At 42.2% G+C, this 21537-nt stretch overlaps 1 protein-coding gene across 1 annotated transcript in view; it reads right to left on the reverse strand.

Annotated features, from left to right (window-relative positions):
• The window catches only part of COL5A2 (collagen type V alpha 2 chain), a 182321-nt gene that overhangs the window by 59503 nt on the left and 101281 nt on the right, over positions 1 to 21537 (reverse strand). The window contains exons 9-18 of the mRNA XM_083703922.1: positions 18025 to 18102; positions 14503 to 14547; positions 13193 to 13246; positions 12848 to 12901; positions 9958 to 10011; positions 4300 to 4353; positions 3567 to 3620; positions 2547 to 2591; positions 675 to 728; positions 210 to 254 (exon numbers count right to left, since the gene is read on the reverse strand). Of these exons, the coding sequence (XP_083560048.1) occupies positions 210 to 254; positions 675 to 728; positions 2547 to 2591; positions 3567 to 3620; positions 4300 to 4353; positions 9958 to 10011; positions 12848 to 12901; positions 13193 to 13246; positions 14503 to 14547; positions 18025 to 18102 (537 nt within the window). The remainder of the gene's footprint in view (positions 1 to 209; positions 255 to 674; positions 729 to 2546; positions 2592 to 3566; positions 3621 to 4299; positions 4354 to 9957; positions 10012 to 12847; positions 12902 to 13192; positions 13247 to 14502; positions 14548 to 18024; positions 18103 to 21537) is intronic.

A 21537-nucleotide genomic window follows, 5' to 3' on the forward strand; every position in this document is an offset into this window, starting at 1 on the left:
GGCACATCAAAAAACAGCTGCTGTCTGTAACGCTCAGGCCCTAGCTGGAAGCTTATTTTCCAGAACACATTGTGAAATAGGTTGACAGTGAACAGTGGTGTGATCCAAATGAGTCATGTTCTTTTCTCGTTTGAATGAAATGGGACTGGATTGAAAACAACTTGGGTGGAGTGGGGGGCAAAGAAAGATGGACAAGAGGTGCTGCTTACCATTGGCCCCGGCTTCCCTGGCATACCATGAGAACCACGAGCACCCTAAGTAGAAAACAAAAACAAGAAAAATGAAGGTTAGGAAAGCTTGGGAGAAACCTAAGAGGAATATGATGGTGGCTCAAAGACAAAGGCCATAACAGCAGGTATAGGGCAATAGGAGGAAATAAGAGTGGGGGCAATTCCAATATAACCTTCTCTCTCTCTCACACACACACACACACACACACACACACACACACCTTTAATTTTTTAACTTATGGGAGTCCACTATTCAGCCAAACCAATATATTGTGGTCACTACCAGGACCATAGATGCCAACTTTATGGGACAGGGCTGACCCCCCCCCCCCACACACACACACACACATACACACACCTAGAGGAGCTGGGACTCATTGGACCTCACTGAGGAGCACCCCGTTGGGATCTGTTGGGGTTATTCCATTACAAATAACTACTTACTGGAACTCCCTGTGGTCCAATTCGTCCTCGTTCTCCTGCCATTCCTCGAGGACCCTGCAACCAGCAAAAGAGGGAGTGAAAAAAACATTCTAGCTAGCCAAAGTTAAGCGGAGATCACCTTCTATTTACAACTTCACCGCAAACAGTGTGCAATCATGTTCTACAACAGTAGTCGCAGGTGAAACAACCTACGTGATATACATTTTTTTTCTGGATCATGTGCTGTCTGTTTTACTCTATTCTATGACTTCATTTGTATTATCTGCTTAAGGTTTTAAGGCACAACAAGAGAAACAGCATTAAAATATTAAACAACAGAAAGCCATAAGAGTGAAAAAGAGTATGGTATCTAGCAGGTAACATTACAGAGCCATTCCTAGGCGGGATATATTAGGTTTCCAAGGTGAGGCAAGACAATGCCGTTCACCTAGCTATAATAATGGGTTTATTAATGACTACAATAATGAAAACGAACCTCTAAGTCCAGGTAGACATACAGAAAGGGTTGTTGCATCCCACCCCTGTTTAAGTAAGGAAGAGAATAATCACTCCCAAAAGATATTGAAGCCTACAATCCTAACCACATTTTCCTTGGAGTAAGCCCCAGTGAATTCAATAGGATTTGCTTCTGAGTAGACGTGGTTAGGCTTGCAGCCTTCATGCCTAAGATCTGAAGTGGCTTTGATCTGAGATGGTATTCTACTAAGACTTTCCACACCTTATTGTCCTACACTCTGACTGTTGGAGGTTTTCTTCACCTCCACCTGATAGCCACTTTATCAGTCTGAAAGTGATAATATTTACTCACTAAGATAACTTCCCTTTCTTTTGGCTTCAGGCATCCCCACTGGCATCATGGCTAGAAATATCAGTCTGGATGTGCTTACATGCTTGAATAAGAGTTACTGGTATGAGCAAGTTTTGCTGAGTAATGCAAATTGTCAGGCTTCAGGGAATCAGCTTCCTCCCCCATGGCAACAGATAAGCAGAACGAAAGAAAAGGAGTCTTCTTACCAGTTAGAAACTTTAATAATCACAGTGAGAGAACAAAGAACCCATCTCCTAAAATGGCGGTGCTCCCAATTAAGGTTCCCACTCCCTTACGTCCCTATTAATCTACATCACTCCTATGTCTTGTAATCTGAGCTTATACTCTCTGTGCTTTGTGTGCTTTCTTTTCTGCCACTTTCTGAGCTCTTCTTGGGGAAGAGCGGAGGAATGCTTTCCAGAGACAGTGAATCTGTTAACTCTCTCTCCCCCAGTGTTTCTTCTCCTAGCTGTTCTCCCATCCAGTATTTCCCAGCTTCTGCCTTCTGAACTATGTCCCTCTGCAAACCACTGTTCCAAATCTATACTGTCCTCCTGCTCCTGGGGAAGATTCAGGATCCAGATCAGGAGCAGGGGGAGGCTCCCACCATTCCTCCTCAGTGCAGCCCTGCTCAACATGGCCCCTGAAATAAATACAGTTGGGGAACCTCTGGTCCTCCAGATGTTACTGTGCTGCTAAGTGCACAACAAAGAACGACAATGCCTCTGAATTTTTATCCATGGAGGGGCATGGGACGAGGAGACCCAGTCCCACCCAATCTATCCCCAATGTGTTCAGCTGACACACAATTCTCCCCACAATTGAGGACATTAAGACATCACTCCTAAACATATTTACTGGGGGGGGGGGGGAGATTGAACTCATTTTAGTAAACATGCATAAGAACTGCAAAGTCAAACAACATTAGAGAAGGTTGATCAAAGTAATTAACATTATTTCTTCAGCACATGGACCGAGATCCATGCTTGCCACAATATCGCAACAGTAAAGCATTCAGGGTGGCAGGAGAAACAGGAACCATAAATAATACAAATGGCACTCACCATAGGGCCTGGTGGACCCATCTGACCTGATGGACCAAGTTCCCCCTATAAAATCACAGAAAACACATGCAAAAGTCAGGAATATTTAAATTGCCTCGGATGATAACCTCATCACACCATTTTGTACTATGTTACACATAAATGCAGCACTGTTACTTATGAGTAGTCCTTGGTTTATACACTACCAGAAGAACACTCATCTTTAAATATCTTGAGAGCATAATTTTGCTTCTCTGAAACATGCATTTGCTTTGTCCCTTAAACCTTTACTGTTGAGAGGAAAACTACTGTCCCATGCAGCTGTCCCCCTAACACTGGCAGCAAATGAAGAAAGCAATTTGCATTCCAAGCACCATAAAGCTACAAAAGTGGATTCTGCAACAGATGGGTCCAAATGAGGCATTTAGTTTCAGAATCCCTGTGCTGGAAGCCTTTTTGGGAGAGTTGGGCCAGATCTACCCACTGGAAGATGCTAAAGAAAACCTCCCTCATGAGTCGAGGAGAGTCTTCTGGTACTGATAAAGAAGTAATGGGTAACTCATTACATCAGAGAACTGTATCTTACACTATATTTTGCTTTGTTTTTCTTCAGGTGTGTAATTTCAAGGGGAAACGGTAAACCAACGATTAAGGATGGCCTACACTTCACAATCGCCAGAGGAAAGCCACTTGATGCCACTCCATTTGGGCCCCATGAAACATAGGTAGAGCGGTTTATACTCTGAATTGCCCCCCAATAGCTGAAGAGCTTCAGAACTACTTCCAGCTCTGTTTGTAGGTGGCATGGAAATGTGTCACAGGGTGGAGCAATTCACACAGCTGCTCTATGCATTATGGTGCTGAGGTAAGGCAACCATTGCAAGAAGCTTCCGCTGCCACCAAATGCAACCTGGCTTCCTCTAATGAGGCTCATTAATCAAAATCCTGCCCCTAGTTATCCTATGCATGAGATTTGATCATTTCAAATTCCTGACAACAGAATCAAGCCATTTCCCTGTAAAACCAAAAACAAGCCATTACCTTAGATCCAGTGGCTCCCATTTCACCCTTAGGGCCTTCGAGTCCTTTATGTCCCTATGACATATATACAAGAATATTTAATTTTTAATACTCAAAGAAGAATAGTTCATCACACTCGCACACACATTATGTGCCTGGTTGACCACAGGGCAGGGAGACAGAGGAGGCATGGAATGCAGTTAGCTTTATTCAACAGAAATTAACAATACGGTAGAGTCCTCTGGTTTGCCTTAATCCAGCTGAGACATTGCTGAAACTGACCACCAACTCTGCCCTTCTCCCTACAGCCTTTTACTCTGGATTCCTCCTAAGCAGACAAAGGCTACGGTGATGGGATGGGCTTCTGCTTTGGGCCTGTCCTTGAGCAGAGTGTCAGATGGGGAGAAGGGCCAGCAGGACTGGGACTGTCCTGCTGTTGGGTAGCAAGGGCAACTTCTGACTCCTCTCTGTCTGAATCTGTGATCACACTGTGACTTTCAACCTCTAGCCCTATCCTGGAAGGGCCTACTTCTTCTGAACCCCCCCCCCCCTTGATCGCTCAAACCCCTTGCTTCTAGAACCTCCCAGCTCGTCCCTGCTCTTCAGTGTCCCACCACCAGGATCGGGGATCTAAGTCGTCATCTTCTGTCTTCTCCCTGGTGGGCTCTTGGGTGGGCTGCTCCCACCACTCTTCCTCTTCCAGCCAGTCCCTTATACTAAAATTGACCAGGAAAGCATACGTGGTCACACTTACCCTATGGCCCTTTAAACCTGGGAGGCCAGGGGCACCAGGAAAACCGCGAGCACCCTGAAACAAAGAGAAACAATTCATAGTTACATAGGTGGTGTATATACTGTGGGAATGTTCAGGGATGCAGGAGAGGATATATTGTGTGATTATATCCTTATCCAACTTGTGTTAACAAGTTCCCAATATCAGCAGAGTAAAACATTCCCCTTTATTTTAAGTTTGCAACGGCAGCGTGTGCTCAGGTTCGCTAGAATCTCTATAATAATTACTCTGGTAATTTCCCCTTTGTTCCCTCTTAAAATAGAAGACATGACACAGTCCTTTACAAAAGTATAAAAAGAGTTTACTCACATTCTGTTCACAGTCAGATCCCAGAAGGCAGACAGCTTAATAAAGTAATATACATTTGGATTCTATCTTATAAGAAGATAGTCCCTTTCTCCTCTCTTGGCTGGGAGCCAAGAGGGCATCTTTCACTCAGGAGAGATGTTGCTTGTTCGAAGATGAAGATGGCAGAGAGAGATGGCTGCCCCTGCCCTGTGCTTTTATCATTACCTGCATAGGTGAGGCCACACCCACCTCTAGTCACATGCGGAGGAAGTATGTCCCAGCCCAGAGGGAAACAGGAAGTTTACCTGCTGGCTGGACAAACATCCCTCCCCATGTCTAAACATGTACACTCTAGGAATGTTGTAATTCACTGCTCCTGTGTTTCACATCCCACATATACTAAGTGGTCCATGTAGCCATTGGTCCATGTAGCTCAGTATTGTTTGCTCTGATTGGTTAGCAGCTCTCTAGGGATACTTGACAGCAGTTTTGCCCAGCACTACTTGGGACTGTTCTACATGCAAAGGATGTGTTCCACCATGGAGCTATGGCCCAAAAGATGTATCCCATTTATCCTCACAATGAATATGTGAGGTGGGTTAGGTTGAGAGACAGTGAGCACTCCATGGTCACCGGGTGGGCTTAGCAGGGATTTGAACCCTGGCCTCCTAGGCCCTAGTCTACACATCTACATTCACACAACATGCAAGCCTGATGTAGGGAAGGGGTGAGCACACTTCAGGCTCTTCCGAGAACTACTGTGCTTTTCAGTAAAACCCACCAACCATCACCAGATTCAAAAGACATAGGAGTTAGAATTTGAGAACAGAGTGCCTCTGAGCATACTGTGAGCCTAGGTATTTGTTTTCAGTAGCAAAACTAAGCTGAACTCACAGTCCTTTGACACAAAAGCGCACCTGGTTAGCTCTCTTCGCTTCAGCAGCCTAATTTAGGTGAGGGAAGTCATTTTGTGGTTGTTAAACAATTGGGAGTCATGAAACCTTTGCCAATCTACTGCAAATCAATAGTTTTGGCATCCTCCTCCTTCCTACTGAATTGTAAGAAAATGAGGCCAAGGAGATTCAGGCAGGGCCACCCCCTGAACTAGTTGGAAGGAATAAGACTAATAGGTGGGGGCTTTTTGAGGGCAAACCAAGGTTACTGGGGCTGTGTCCTATTTGCTCTAGCCGCCACTGAGGTACAGAGTCCTTTTACATGCATGGAAACAAAACACCTAGAATGCTTACTGAATTATTTTACACAAGAGAGGTGGACTTTTCATTACCAAAATGAAAGAGATATATGACTATTCTTTAATTAAACAAATCTAGTGGGAAATCATTTTGAGGACTACAGACCCAAAAGCATTTTTTTCTTTTACATGACAGCTGTTAAAGCTCTGTCCTGACTCAGCTATTTTGCACCAAAAAAGACACCATTGAAGAAGCGAAGATGCCCCTCCATGCTTCTTCCATCTAACTTCTTATGTCATCTACAGAACAATTTTTTATTATTCATTAAATGATCATAGATCTAAAAATGCATTTATTTTGATATGCTTTTACCGATAATAAATATATGGTTGTTGTTTCCTTTATTGATGGTTTTATGGCATATCTTCATTTCTTTAAATAAATTATGATGTAGCTCAACAGCGCCACCTAAAGTGTATGGAATTTCACACCCTCACAGTGAATCCTGAATAGATGGCCATCCACTGTTTTATTCTTGAACACACATCAAGTTAAGCTTTTTTCCACAAAGACTGGCTTTAGACTTTCAAGTGCAATGTCACTAAGAAGGTAGACCTACTCTCCAAGTTGATTTCTGATTGATCACAGAGACTCTTGACCTCAGAGATGGAGTGTATCTCACGAATGGGGCAAACAACCACCCGTTACCATTAAGGAGCTGGCATGTACTGGTCTCAGGTTCTTGTAAATATGTGAAGCTTCACCCCCTGCCTCCTGGAACCAACCAGTTAGATGCTCTCTCTCAAAACCTCTCTTCTGCAAATAACTTTACACATGCTCCAAAACCCAAGATGCTGCTCAAGCAGGTAGGTAAAGGTAAAGGGTAAAGGACCCCCGGATGGTTAAGTCCAGTCAAATTTGACTATGGGGTATGGTGCTCATCTCGCTTCAGGCCGAGGGAGACGGCGTTTGTCTGCAGACAATTTTTCCGAGTCATGTGGCCAGCATGACTAAACTGCTTCTGGAACAACAGGACACCATAACGGAAGCCAGAGTGCACTGAAAATGCCATTCACCTTCCCGCCACAGTGGTACCTATTTATCTACTTCCGTTGGTATGCTTTTGAACTGCTCGGTTGGCAGGAGCTGGGACAGAGCAACAGGAGCTCACCCCGTTGCAGGGATTCGAACCGCCAACCTTCTGATCGGCAAGCCCAAGAGGCTCAGTGGTTTAGACCACAGCGCCACCCACGTCCCTACTCAAGCAGATAACACATTACTAGCTACATTAGACTGATTTCACTGGTTTTATTTACAAGCCTGTGGAAGTAATTTTTGCCTGCCCCCTTTCCTTCTCTTTTCAAATGAATTTTTTTTTATAGTTTTGGATCATTTGAAATAATTTTTTCTCACTAAAACCTTCCATATGTTCTAAGGACAGCATAATTAGGGAGCCGGTATTCTGCAATTATTTCACAAGATCTGGAGAAATTTATCTCAGCTTCACCTGGGAGGCATACAGAGTTAGACCTTTGGGCCATCTGGTTCAGTATTGTCTACACTGTCTGCTGGCAGCTTTTCAGAATTTCAGGCAGGGTGTCTCTCCCAGTCCTACCTAGGCACATTGGGCATTAAACCTGAGGTCTTTTTCAGGTAAAGCAGATATTCTACTGCTGAGCCAAAGCAGCTCACTGACCTATTTCACAGTGTTGCTTATGAGAAGAAATAAGGAAGCCTGAGCTTTTTCACTCTCCCCTGCACAGGCTACATATGAAATTAAAATTAAAATTAAAATTAAAATTAAAATTAAAATTAAAATTAAAATCTCCCTCCATTTTAAAATAAATAAAATAAAATATCTCCCTCCATTTAATCTGCCTTACTTTAATTTGGTTTATTGTTGTATGACAAATGAGCTGAAAATTGCAAAGTGCTGAAATGCTACTCTAATGTTGAATATTACGTCTACAATTAAACTTATTAATTGTTTCAATGGGTAGCAGATGACTTTATGCCTTGGGAGGGGAGTCTGTGCAGAGAATATGGTCCAAAGAGGAGGCAAAGTTTAGAGGCAGCTGACACATTTATAGAAATTACAACTGCAATGCACGCTTGAACTTTTTTGTAGTAGAGAAACTAAGTTTAGGTTAGGATGTAATGCAGAAATAACTTTTCATTGTTTATGAGGGTTTTTAAAAAATGAAACACTTCCAAGGGAAACGTAAGTGATGGTCTCCGGGAAAAGAAAAGAAAATCGCAGAGAGTAAAGTAACTGCACAGCTGATGAAAAGCAGTGCTCTACAATGTCCTGTGATTGCCTATTGGTTTCCCGCGGAGTTGAACTCATTGCTTTCAATGGTGTGGGGAGCAGGTTTCTTCTTAAGAGGTGCCCTCTCCCCCTGTGCAATAGCGGCCAAAAAACACAACAATCTACAGAGTCACTCACACAGAAATGGCACGACTTCAAAAGGCGCTTAGCTTTTTCTGTTCACTTCTCCCCTGAGGAGAACATACAACTTGGCCATTTTTACAGATGGTTGGTGCAGATTTGGATATGTTATCAGTCATTAAGCTCTTCAAAAGAGTAAGCCCTTTTTATGCAGTTCCTATTGATATGCTCTGGTGGTGGTGGATATATATATATATATATATATATATATATATATATATATATATATGCAGGTTTTGGTGTCCTCGGGTGTCTTCCCGTGTAAAAGTTGGGGTGTCTAGGCGACGTTTCGACGAGGTCTCACTCGTCATCTTCAGGCTGGTGCTTTCGGCTTCTTGTTACTGGAACAGAGCGGGATCTCAATGTTTGAGTTCCTATAAATACTGTAGAGGGGGTGTGGTGTCTAGCCTCCAATGTTCTGGGCAGAGAGGAAGTTCCCAGGCTAGTGTGCCTTTTCTTCTTTTGTTCCTTAATTACTTGAGAGATACCTTGAGTGATTTCTTGAGTGATATCCTGAGTACCACTTAGGTGGGTCATTAGGTGTGGATTAGTTGCTAAAGTCTTTGTGTCTTGACCTCTTGAACTTTGTGAAGAGTTTTCCTGAGAAGATGGCTGTATTGCACTTAGTTGTGCTTTGGCTTGGCTTCGTGTATAGGGGCGAGCTGTGGTTTTGTGGCTTGTGTCAGCCAGATCTGTGTAGGGATTGCAGGGGGGTGCAGCATCCGGAGGTGCCACCATGGATTGGCTACTGGATGGTGTCAGTAATTCATCTGTGGAGAGGGTCTGGGTATCCTAAGTGGTACTCAGGATATCACTCAAGAAATCACTCAAGGTATCTCTCAAGTAATTAAGGAACAAAAGAAGAAAAGGCACACTAGCCTGGGAACTTCCTCTCTGCCCAGAACATTGGAGGCTAGACACCACACCCCCTCTACAGTATTTATAGGAACTCAAACATTGAGATCCCGCTCTGTTCCAGTAACAAGAAGCCGAAAGCACCAGCCTGAAGATGACGAGTGAGACCTCGTCGAAACGTCGCCTAGACACCCCAACTTTTACACGGGAAGACACCCGAGGACACCAAAACCTGCATTCCTGTACCCGTGAAAATCTACGAAAGCATATATATATATATATATATATATATAAAAAATTTATACACACACACATTGTGTGTGTGTGTAAATATATACCGTATTTTTTGCTCTATAAGACTCACTTTTTTCCTCCTAAAAAGTAAGGGGAAATGTGTGTGTGCGTCTTATGGAGCGAATGCAGGCTGCACAGCTATCCCAGAAGCCAGAACAACAAGAGGGATTGCTGCTTTCACTGCGCAGTGATCCCTCTTGCTGTTCTGGCTTCTGAGATTCAGAATATTTTTTTTCTTGTTTTCCTCCTCCAAAAACTAGATGCGTCTTGTGGTCTGGTGCATCTTATAGAGCAAAAAATACAGTATATCTGGTTGAGTGTTGTTTTAGGAAGGCTTAGTATACAATTGCCAGCAAGGCTTTTCATATATAATTTCCATGGTAACTCAAAAACATGTTTGGAATCATCAGTGTTTCCCATAATGTAAAGTGGTGTGTAGGGTTTTGCTAAGCTTTTATGTCAAGCAAAACAAAACATGGTGTAAGTCTACTAGGAGTCTACTATATCCTGGGAGTTTAGGCACCAGGACTTTATACATACTGGAGATCCTGGGAATCCAACTTCTCCGGGTTGTCCTGATCTGCCAGCTTCACCCTAAGAAGAGCAAACAGATTAAAAAAAAGTTCAGATTTATTTTGCAATCCATCATTAACATTTACACAAACAAATCATCTATATAGTGAACAAGGGAGTTTATATAATTCAATGTGACATTGTTAAATATGAATATTTCTTTCTTTTTTTTCCCCAAAACATTTTTCAAGTTTTCTTTTTTGCTGACCAATATATGCATGTCAGCTTAACGTAACACAACTTTTTGGGTGACAAGACAAACAGAAGACACATAACAACCACCTCCTTATCACTTTCTTATGCCACTCAAGGGGCCTAAAGAAATATTAGTAGTGAACTGATTAGCAGTCATGAAGTGGATTTGGTTTGGTTTTTTAAACCAACACCAGGTGCTGAGGGGGCAGGGATTGTCATTAGCCTTCCCTCCCCAGCTTGGGTTAAAAACACTTTTCTCTGCACTATGATTAGCATTTCAAGGGGAAAACTCTCATTGACCTGTATAAACTGAGCACTTCTACATTCTTTTCAGTCTGTCATGCTGCAAACAGAAGGGGTCTCTCAAGTTTCTGCTTGCAGCTGGATAGAAACCTTTATTACAGGCGTGGCGAACCTCCCATGTGCAGGTCAGTCTTAGTCTAGAAAGGGGGTCCAGTTTTGGCTGTAATGCCATTTTGCTCAAACCACACCGACCTGCCAATCAGTTGGTGCAGGGGGGCGGAAAGAAAGAATCTTGGGGTTTTTTGCACACCTCAGCTGCAAGAGCGAGTTCTTCCTTGAGCATGCAAAATACAGGCTTCTTTCTCTTCCTTCACCCAACTTTTGGGAAGGGCAGATTTCGGGCACTGCAAGCCATGTGGTCGCACTGGGCATGCAGTCAAGGAGGGTGGCATCTCAGAGCCCATTAAGAACTTGTTCGGCTTCAGGAAGGAGGCATGAGGACTCTGGCAGGATCCTAGTATCCTCCTGAGAGCCAGTGTGGTGTAGTGGTTAAGAGCGGTGGACTTGTAATCTGGTGAACCGGGTTCGCGTCTCCGCTCCTCCACATGCAGCTGCTGGGCGACCTTGGGCTAGTCACACTTCTCTGAAGTCTGTCAGCCCCACTCACCTCACAGTGTTTGTTGTGGGGGAGGAAGGGAAAGGAGAGTGTTAGCCACTTTGAGACTTCTTCGGGTAGTGATAAAGCGGGATATCAAATGCAAACACTTCTTCTTCTTCTTCTTCTTCCTGCCTCCTTCCCAAAGCTGGACAAATGCTTACCAGGCTTTGGGACGGAGGAGGAAGGGCTCTAGGGCCCTGCCAGAGCCTCACGCCTCCTTCCCAAAGCCCAGCTTAAGCCAGCACCGCAAATGGCCTTGCACAGGGCAGCATATTACCAAGGACCACCCCTGGGGTGGAGAGAAGGGAGGAAATGGCAGCCCTGTGCTTGGTGCTTCCCGAATCATTGAGCATAGGGTTGGCACCACCCTTTGCACCAGTTCCTAAGTGCCCAGCAGCCAGCTGGCTGTAAGGTGCTTGAGGACCCAATGTGAGTGGGGCAATCTACGTGCCAATCATGTGGTGTCATAATGATGTCATATGATTGAGAGGCGGATTGCCCCACTCACCTGCAGAATGGAACCAAATCTCTGTTGGAATCTATGTTCGGGCAGATTAATGCAAGCTGTTGCCCTATGTAATGGTGATGGTAAGGGATGGTTGGAAAATGCAATGAAAATGGTCTTGAAACTGAGTCTCCATAGCGGGCTGTAACAACGGTGACTCTGCACTCATACGCCCAGTTTTATCAACCTCATCTATTTATAGAGGCCCTGAGCCATGCCCTCTACTGAGGAGGGTTTTCAAACTCTGGGGACCAGCAAGGGGGTGTCAGCGGGTAGGGGGCCTCAACACAAATTGGGAGCCATACATCATGCAAGTGGAAGTGCTTTCTGTTAGCAAAAAGGCATCTTTGAAGATGTCCCCCTTTAATATAGATAAAGGGACCATTAGGTCCAGTCGTGACCGACTCTGGGGTTGCGGTGCTCATCTCGCTTTATTGGCCGAGAGAGCAGGCGTACAGCTTCCGGGTCATGTGGCCAGCATGACTAAGCCACTTTTGGCAAACCAGAGCAGCACACGGAAATGCCATTTACCTGCCCACCAGAGCGATACCTATTTATCTACTTGCACTTTGACATGCTTTCAAGCTGCTAGGTTGGCAGGAGCCTTTTAATATAACTGAGCATAAAACCACGTTTAGCATTCTGTGTATCAATATTGAAGGAATCCAGTTTACAATGAAAAATGAAAGATAAGTTTCTAGTCCATATGTATGCAAAGGTCACTTTGTAAATAGCAAGTGTTGCCCACAGGTTGATGATACAGTGGTACCTCAGTTTTCAAGCATCTTGGAAGCTGAACAATTCAGTTTTTGAATTCCAAAAACCCAGAAGTAATTGCTTCGGTTCTCAAACACTTTTCAGAAGTTGAATGGCTTCTGCTGAGGTTGTGGGTTTTCCCCCCAATTTTCTCCATTGAAATTGCAGGCTGCCCTTTGCACCTTGGTTTTCAAATGTTTCAGAAGTCAAATGGTCTTCCGGAATGGATTACATTCGAAAACCGAGGTACCACTGTACAAGTTTGGAGAAATTAAAAATGGCAAGTTTCAGATTTTTCTAGTCATCTACCAGTAATCTGTGTGCATGGAGGAATCACAAATTCTCTCTTCTGTAGCACCCATGCCACTCAAAAGCTGCTCTGTGGAGTTCCTCACTCTCTAAAGCCAGTTTTTGGGAGTACAGTAGATTACACATGATGTCATAATGCTGCCATTAGCATACCATTGGCAAATCTGAAAGGTGAGCATTTTGAAACTTACGTCTTCGCCTGGTTTCCCTGGAGGGCCTTCTGGACCACGAACACCAGCTGGTCCCTAGCAAGATAAAAGATGCACTCTTAAATTAACAAATTAAACAATTCCGGGGATGGGGTGGGGTGGGGTGAGGAATAGATTGCTCCCTCATAAAATCAGAACAACTGGAAAACTTAGTCAATAAGCAAAGCTTTACTGTCTTGAGAGGAAATGTTTCCCCAAATTTGGTTCACATAACCGCCACATAAGTGGTGCCACCACCAGAACTTACAACACCTCATTTCATTGCAGTACACTTTTCTCTCCCTGCCCCCTTAAAATTTGGGTAGGTAGAAGCATCATTGAACTTACCATTGGCCCAGGATCTCCATGTTCACCTGGAGGGCCAGAGGGGCCTGGAGCACCCTAAAGCAGAGAAAATATACATTAGGAATTGGATTCTATGAATCTTTTTTTTTAAATAATATTTATTCAAATTTTAAAGATTACAAAGAGAAAAAAGAAAAATAGAAAAATCAAAAAGACAGAAAAATACAAACAACTGGAAAAAAGGGGGGGGGACAGATCAAGCCTTTACATCACTTGCTTTCATTCACTTACTTCCTTGACCTCCTCACACCTCCCATTTTTGTATTCTAATTCATCTATGAATCTATTTCCAACTCATATAAGTTTTTATAATGCTTATAAACAGAGATTGGGGTGATCAACTTCTTGACAGATGACTGCTTGGAGAAGCCGTGGAACTCTTGGCTTCTTGAAGGGAGAGGCAGCAATATGAGCACAGCAGCAAATAACTGTACTTGACAACAAGAATCGTTTCCAGTAATGAGTAAACTAGCAGCCAATAATTTTATCATTATCCAAAAGATGTCACTGATAAAACTTGGGCAGTAATGGAGCAGGGATTAGGCAGAGCAGTTCTACTGAAGAAATCCCGTTCCATTAACTTTGATTAATTTACTGGGGGCTGCAATGTCCCTAAAAGTCTTCTTGTTGACACAATAGCAGTCAAAGAACCACTGTTCTTTGACACAATATTGTTGATGTAATAGCTGTCAAAGAACCACTGTTCTTTATTAAAGGAGTAAGCCACAGTTAGTCTTGAGCTCACACATTCTCCACTCAGGTTGGAAGCTTTCACTTCATTTTATTTTATTTTTAATTTCACTGCAACTTGATATTAAGTGCCTATATAGGGAAGTTTGAAATGTTTGATGTTCCATTGTGTTTCTAATACACTGTTGAGAGCTGCCCAGAGTGGCAGTCTGATTAGTGGCATATAAATAATAAAATGTTTGTTGTTGTTGTTTACAAACATGGACAAACGGTGGCTAATCTTAGCAAAGGTTTACCAAAACAAGCCAAATTCATATTATGAGTTAGGAAATTCCTTGCTTCAACTAACCATAGTTAACAGAAGTTAAGAGTTCAGATGCAATGCTAAGCAGCAGTTGAAAGAAAGAAAGAAAGAAAGAAAGAAAGAAAGAAAGAAAGAAAGAAAGAAAGAAAGAAAGAAATTCAATTTCCAGACAGTTCATTGGGAGTGGGAGATAACACATTCCTAAAGTTGACTGTAACACACTAATGCAAATGATAAACCATTGTCTATTATTTTCCCCAAATGCTACCAATTATACTTTTATTATCAAACCACTTACAGGTTGTCCCTGCAGACCTTGAGGCCCACGTGGACCCACGGGACCCTGTGGGAGAAAACAAACCTTTGTTAAACATATGGTCTTAAAAGAAAGGAATCAAATGCTTTACAGTATGACATGCAAAGCATCCTGCTATATGTGCTCTGTGTCATAAAAGATAAACTGATAAACCTGGGCTTGATCTGTAGTACTAAAGGTGATAGCTTACATGACTGAATGTTCCTCAATACTAGGGTTGCCAGCCATCCTGTATAATAGTTTGTCCTGTATTTCCATTTTGCTAATTCATTATCTCTCTCTCTTTCTCATCCCCTCAAATACTTTGAAGCCAAAATTCGGGACACCATCTTGCCAGATGCCATCTTGCCTTTTTTTATTTTTTTGTCATGAGAACATGTGGCCATTGCGGTTGTCATGATCATGCACCATTTCACACCGCACTCCCCCCCCAAAAAAAAGAGTGTTTTATAAGAAATGTGTGTTTGGGGGCACGGTGTAAAACCACAGCCCTGAAAAAGTGCTTTTCCAGTGGGAAATTGCATCATGAAATTGCATGAGATCATGGTAACCAAAATGGCTGACGTGCTCTCACAATAAAAAATGGGATTTCCCAGTCACTTGAAGGATATGCAGTTGCCTCTCCTCGCCCGTCCCCATCCCCCATCCCCGTCCTGTCCTTTATTTTCCCAAACCAAAGGTGGCAACCCTACTCCAAAGCCAAAAATCCCAGTATATGGAAAACTAGGGATGGACTGATCAGTCTTTTTCTGAGCCATGTAAGTTTTCATTTATGCTCCTTCATTAATCTGTTCAACATCATTTCCACATGAATCTGCAAATATGGTTGTTGTACAAAATATGCACTTTTTGTGCTGAAAGGCACATTTCCAGCCACAACCTAAAACATGCATTTTGAGACCATTTTGACCTAAAATAATGCATTTTATGCACATTTTGGTACTTTTCCTTAGCTGAAACATAGGGAGTTAGTTTATATTAAGTCAGATCACTAATCTATCTAGCTCTGTATGGACAACACTGATGGGCATCATTTTACCAGAGTTCCTAGTCCTACATAACACCAAGACCACATAACACCTGTCGTGAAAGACCTACATTGGCTCCCAGTACATTTCCGAGCACAATTCAAAGTGTTGGTGTTGACCTTAAAAGCCCTAAACGGCCTCGGTCCAGTATACCTGAAGGAGCATCTCCACCCCCATTGTTCTGCCCAGACACTGAGATCCAGCTCCGAGGGCCTTTTGGTGGTTCCCTCATTGCGAGAAGCTAAGTTACAGGGAACCAGGTAGTGGTGCATTTCCATCAGATGTCAAAGAGGAACGCCCTCCCATAGATGTCAAATAGATAAACAACTATCTGATGTTTGGAAGACATCTGAAGACAGCCCTGTTTAGGGAAGTTTTTAATGACTGATGTTTTAATGTATTTTTAATCATTGTTGGAGGCCACCCAGAGTAGCTGGGGAGGCCTGGCCAGATGGACGGGGTATAAATAATAAATTATTATTAATTATTATTATTATACCTAGAGATGCAAGAGGTAGAAACTGGGACCTTTTGCATACAAAGCAAGGGCTCTACCATTGAGCTATGGCCCTTCTCCAAATGGCTGAGAACTGCGTTGCAAAATTCAGAAAAGTTCCAAAAACCATGAGTAAGAGTGTTCAGCTTCAAGAAGTAGAAATCAGATCAGTTTGCTTTAAAATATGGACAAAACAAAATCCTCAAGCATCCCTATAAATAAGCATGTAAAAGAGAAATATGCTAACATAGCTTTCTTGGTGGTATTCTATTTTTCTTTTTTTATATAATATTTTTTATTAATTTTTGAGCATATTAATTGTCATACATACCACAAAATTTCACATCTTACACAATCTTTTTGGACTTCCATCAGCACCTCTGATGACCCCCCATTTTTATCATTTTTTCTGCATTTCTTAAATTCATATTGCCTTTAATTATCTTAACTAACATCTTCCTTTTTATCCAATTATGCAATAATTCAAATTATTCACCTCACAAAACTTCTTGCAAACCTACAAATGTAATCTGGTCATCACAATTACTTTTCAAATAGTCTGTAAATTTACACCAATCTTCTGTGAATCGGTATTCTAGTTTTCTATGTGGATTGACAAGTTACCACCTCTGTCACAAGTTACCACCTCAGTAAAAATGGTCAGAAATGTTACCTGTAAGTAACATATTGACAAATGGCATTAAGAAGAGAAAAAATAAGAGATTAGAGTGTTCAACCTATTTTTGAAATTATTTATAACAGATGTGATATAAAATGACAAAGATCTATCTATATAAAATACACACAGAAAAAATAGCACACTAATTAACAGGGTGATCCTATCCATGTCTGCTTTACCTTTTACCTACTCACAAGAAAGCTCAATTTAGTTCAATGGGGCTTATTCCCAGATAAGTAGGATTCCAAGCTTTTAGACCACTAACCACTAATAACTCCTAATTTGTCTCATAAAGGTCTTTAATTTGAAATACACTAAATGGAGGGAGAAAAAGAAAAAATATATAAGTCTAAAGCTTGTTCATGAACATCTACATGAGGGAGTTTAGCTTTCTAGGACCTTATAAACAGCTCCTCCAGTTCAGGATCTGAACAAACCACATATTTTCTGATTCCACTCCTCTGTAGACAGAGCTTTAGTTGTTTTCCAGTATTTAGGTCTTAGTAATCTAAGCAGATATTTAACATTTTCTTGTTTTACAAATGCTTGTACGCCATTCAATGAAGCCATTCTGGGTGTCAAAACACACATGCGTGCCCATAAAAACATCTCACACAGTACAAATTGCATCCCCTTTCAAAAGTAGATGCCATGCGCCTTGTGGAGCTGCTGTTCAAGAAGCGCCAGTCAAAAGCTTGGCTGGGGACAGAGCTTTGAACTGTGACCCATAAATAACACATTTATTCTAGTAATTAAAAACGCAACAGAAGACTCAACAGCAACAAAAGCAGGCAGAGGTGTAGGACCCAGATGTATAATGAATAGTAATAGCAAACCTCATCGGAATAAGAAAAGAGGGAATTCATTGATTTCAATGAGTATAGTCTGAGTACAGTGGTACCTTGGTTCTCGAACGGCTTAGTTGTCAAACCAATCGGCTCCCAAATGCCACAAACCTGGAAGTAAGTGTTCCAGTTTGCAAACGTTTTTCGGAAGCCGAACATCCGACGTGGCTTCCACTTGAGTGCAGGAAGCTCTTGCAGCCAATCAGAAGCCGCGCCTTGGTTTTCAAATGGTTTCGGGAGTCGAAAGGACTCACAGAATGGGTTAAGTTCGAGAACCAAGGTACCACTGTATAATTTAGTTGGATATCATCCATTGTATCCTACGTTGTCTTGCTGGATGGCTGTTGTTTTAAAAATTCTTCTTGTTGGCTAGCTCAGCTGCTTCGCTTTGAAAATGGAAAGGCGCAATAGAAATCCTGTAGCCAACAAATATACAGATAAATAAAATATTCTTACCACTGCTCCCGGCATGAACCCCATTTGGCCAGCAAGCCCAGACTTTTCATCCAGTCCTGCCATCTGAGATGTAAATGGCTGCAATCATAAGAAGGATAACCATTAACCTTAAGGTAAATCCTAAAAGATGTGGGTGGTGTGTTGTTGTTTTTTTGCAAGGTCAGGGGTATGTGTGCAGGTATGAATGATGATCATAAAAACAACCACAACAATTTATTTATAACCCACCCTTCACTCCGTGGTCGGTCACAACATTAAAAACAATTTAAAACAACTTGCAACCATAAAAGTAATGCGAGGTACTCGGGAAACCCATCCCTGCACACTTACAAGGCTTTAAGTTCCATTTAACTCAGTAGGACTTATTTCTGATTAAGTGTGTCTAGGATTTCACTGCAAATCTTACAGTCATTAGGAGTGAACTGTTTGCTGGGTTGTTGTTTTTTTGCCTCTGGTCTTCTCAAGCTGAGATTTGGACCGGGGCTTCTGCCCCCCCCTCCCAATCCTCACAACTGAATGTTGAACTCACCATACTGTGATTCCTGTATCATTTATCACCAGGCTTCCCCAACCCGGTGCTCTTCACATGGTGTTGGATTACAGTTCCCATCATCCCTGACCATCGGCCATGCTGGTTAGATCTGGAGTCTAACAACACTGAGGGAGCACAATGTTGTTGAAGGCTGCATTGCTTCAAATTGTGCTGAAGCCTGGGTAGCTCAGTTGATTAGAGCATGGTGCTGATAACACCAAGGTTACGGGTTCGATCCCTGTATCGGACAGCTGCATATTCCTGCACCACAGGGGTTTGGACTAGATGACCCTACAACTCTACGGTTCTTTGATTCTATTATTCCTTGAGTCTTACAGACCTCTGGACAGCAGCCTCAGCTTTTTAAAGTTAAGGTTTTCCTTAAGCTCATCAATTCCAAAGTCCATTAATCATTTGCCTTCAAAATTCATTCTGCCATCACCTGCGTTTCATTTGTTTCCAAAGGTATGCCAAGTTTAATTAAAAGGAAAATGCCTTATCCTCACGTTGAGCTCTGGGAGTCAAGAGTATGAAAAATGAGCATGAATTGAATTATCCCAGGCTCTGCTTATTTTTAAAAAACTTACCCTGTTATCTCCCAAGCCCATGAGAATGATAGCCCTGTTCCCTCTCAAGGATGTCACACATGCCATGATCAAGAATAATTTCAAACTTAATTAAAAAGGAATAATTTATAATTAAACCAGCACTGATTAAACTTTCTGCACGTCACCAGAGGCCGTTGTAAATATCAACGTATGTAAATATTTAAGGCTGCCATCCCGTACACACTTACCAGGAAGTAAGCCCTACTGAGCTCAGTGGGACTTACTTCTGAGTAGAAGTGTAAAGGATTGCGCTGTAAATCACTGTTTGTTACCCTCACACTCTGGCACTACAAAGCTGCTGTCAATCTGGATTTTCTGATTGACACCATGCTCATGAGGTTTCACCTATGAGCAAAACACATCACTCTTTTTAAGCAGAAGAGATGGCATAATGGATGCCAAACCAAAAATAAATAAATCTCCAGACATATAAGGAAACTAGCATTTTTGTCTCAGAAATTGTAATTTTCTGAAGTACCGTATTTTTCTGTGTATAAGACTAGCTTTTTTGACCCAAAAATGAGGTTCAAAATTTAGGCTCTTCTTATACACGGGTAGTGCTAAGGGGGGTCACGCAAATTTTTTTGGGCGCGAGCTTGAGATTGTAAGCAGCGATTGGCTGCTTGCTTGTTGGGGGGAATGCCAAAAATCACTCACCCTCCAGAATGGAGCACACAACCGCTCGTGTCGCTTACAATTACCGCTTATAATCTTGGGCTCACACTTCATTCCAACGAGTGAGCGATTTTCGTCATCTCCCCGCCCCCCCCCCCCAACAATCAAGCGGCCAATCGCTGCTTAAAAACTCGGGCTTGCATCACAGAAACCACCTATCAGCTCCCCAATCGCCAGCAGCAGCAGCCAATCAATTGGCAGGTTTTGAATAAACACCCACCAATTTATATGACAGATAAGGTAATGATATGTACAACTTTTAATATACAGAGAATAATATGTGCAAACAAATTAGAGAGGGGAGCTGAGGGAAGCCTTTGGTGGGGGGGGAGAGGGAGGGATGGGGGGAATAAAAATGGGTAAAAAATGTAATTGGTTATTTTGATTGATAATTTGTTTTGTTGAAATTGTTTTTTTAAAAATAAAAATTTAAAGGAAAGTTCACCTAAGATAGCCCTGCGTTTCCACAGATCTCTGTATAGATTCTTGCCTCACGTATTACCTCAGGCGTGTTTTCCTCAACCATCAAATCTGACAAGTTGCCTAGGATTTCGTTTGTTTTACCTCAGTCAGCTGACATTTACACAGAAATCTTGCCGCAGAAATTGTAATTCTAAGGTACAACTGGGACTTACAAAAGAATTAAGCAGTGCCCACTGTCAAATCGCATATTATTTAGTTGACTGAGATAATTATGCAACATATAAAGTGTCTTTCTATAGGGTTGCCATATTTCAAAAAGTAAAAACCAAGATGCAGCAAGAGCTGTTGAGCTCTCCTTAGACCAGGCATGTCCAAAGTCCGATTCGGGGGGGCCTGCCGGTTGATTTAATCCGTCCCATGTGGCAGTATATGTAACTTTGGTGTAAAATCATAAAAAAAGCTCAACAACTTCAATCCTAAAAAAAGATGAACAATTTCAATCCTAAAAAAGCCCAACTTTGGTCAGCCCTCACGCATGTTCACTTCATCAAATCTGGCCCTCTTTGAAAAAAGTTTGGACACCCCTGTTTTAGACAATCCCCAGATTGGTTGAGATTTCTTTCACAAAAAAGCCTAGAAAATGTGATTATTCAATTGACTTGCCTAAGATCCTGGACAAAGTGTCACATTTCTGAAATCTGCCCCCCCCCCACCACCAATTCCGCCTTTGAAATCCTGGTAAAACCCAGACATATGGCAGCCCTACTTTATATGCAGAGATGTCACAAAGCACCCAGCACAAATGTGTGCAGCCTGAGTCTTAGACTGCAAGTCACTTGGATCAGGGCATATTGTTGGCCTCACTGTCATAAGCTGCCTTGAGCACAATTTTTTTGTTGAAAGGCGGCATGCAAACAAAATGATGATGACAACGACGATGCATACAAGTGTATAAAAATGCTTATGCATACTGTAGCATCATGATGCAGAAAGATAGTAATGCTTTTAAACATATTACACATAAAATATGCATATTTTGTGATAGTTTTGCAGATAAAGTTAGTGAGTTGTTGTTTTTTAATGCACATAACTGGCCATTTGACGCAAGAGCCATCTGGTGCAAGCAAAGCTTGATCAAATTGGAAGCGCCAATTTAAAATGGATTCCTCCTCCACTCCTAGCTACCTTCACTTTGTGTGAGATTTGGCTGAGGCATCTTCCCAGCAGACAAAACTGAACCTTCAACTGTTCTCCCTCTTTCTCTTTAAATCGCAC

This window comes from Podarcis gaigeae (assembly GCF_964106915.1).
Source record: "Podarcis gaigeae genome assembly, chromosome: 1".
In the NCBI taxonomy this organism is placed as follows: Eukaryota; Metazoa; Chordata; class Lepidosauria; order Squamata; family Lacertidae; genus Podarcis; species Podarcis gaigeae.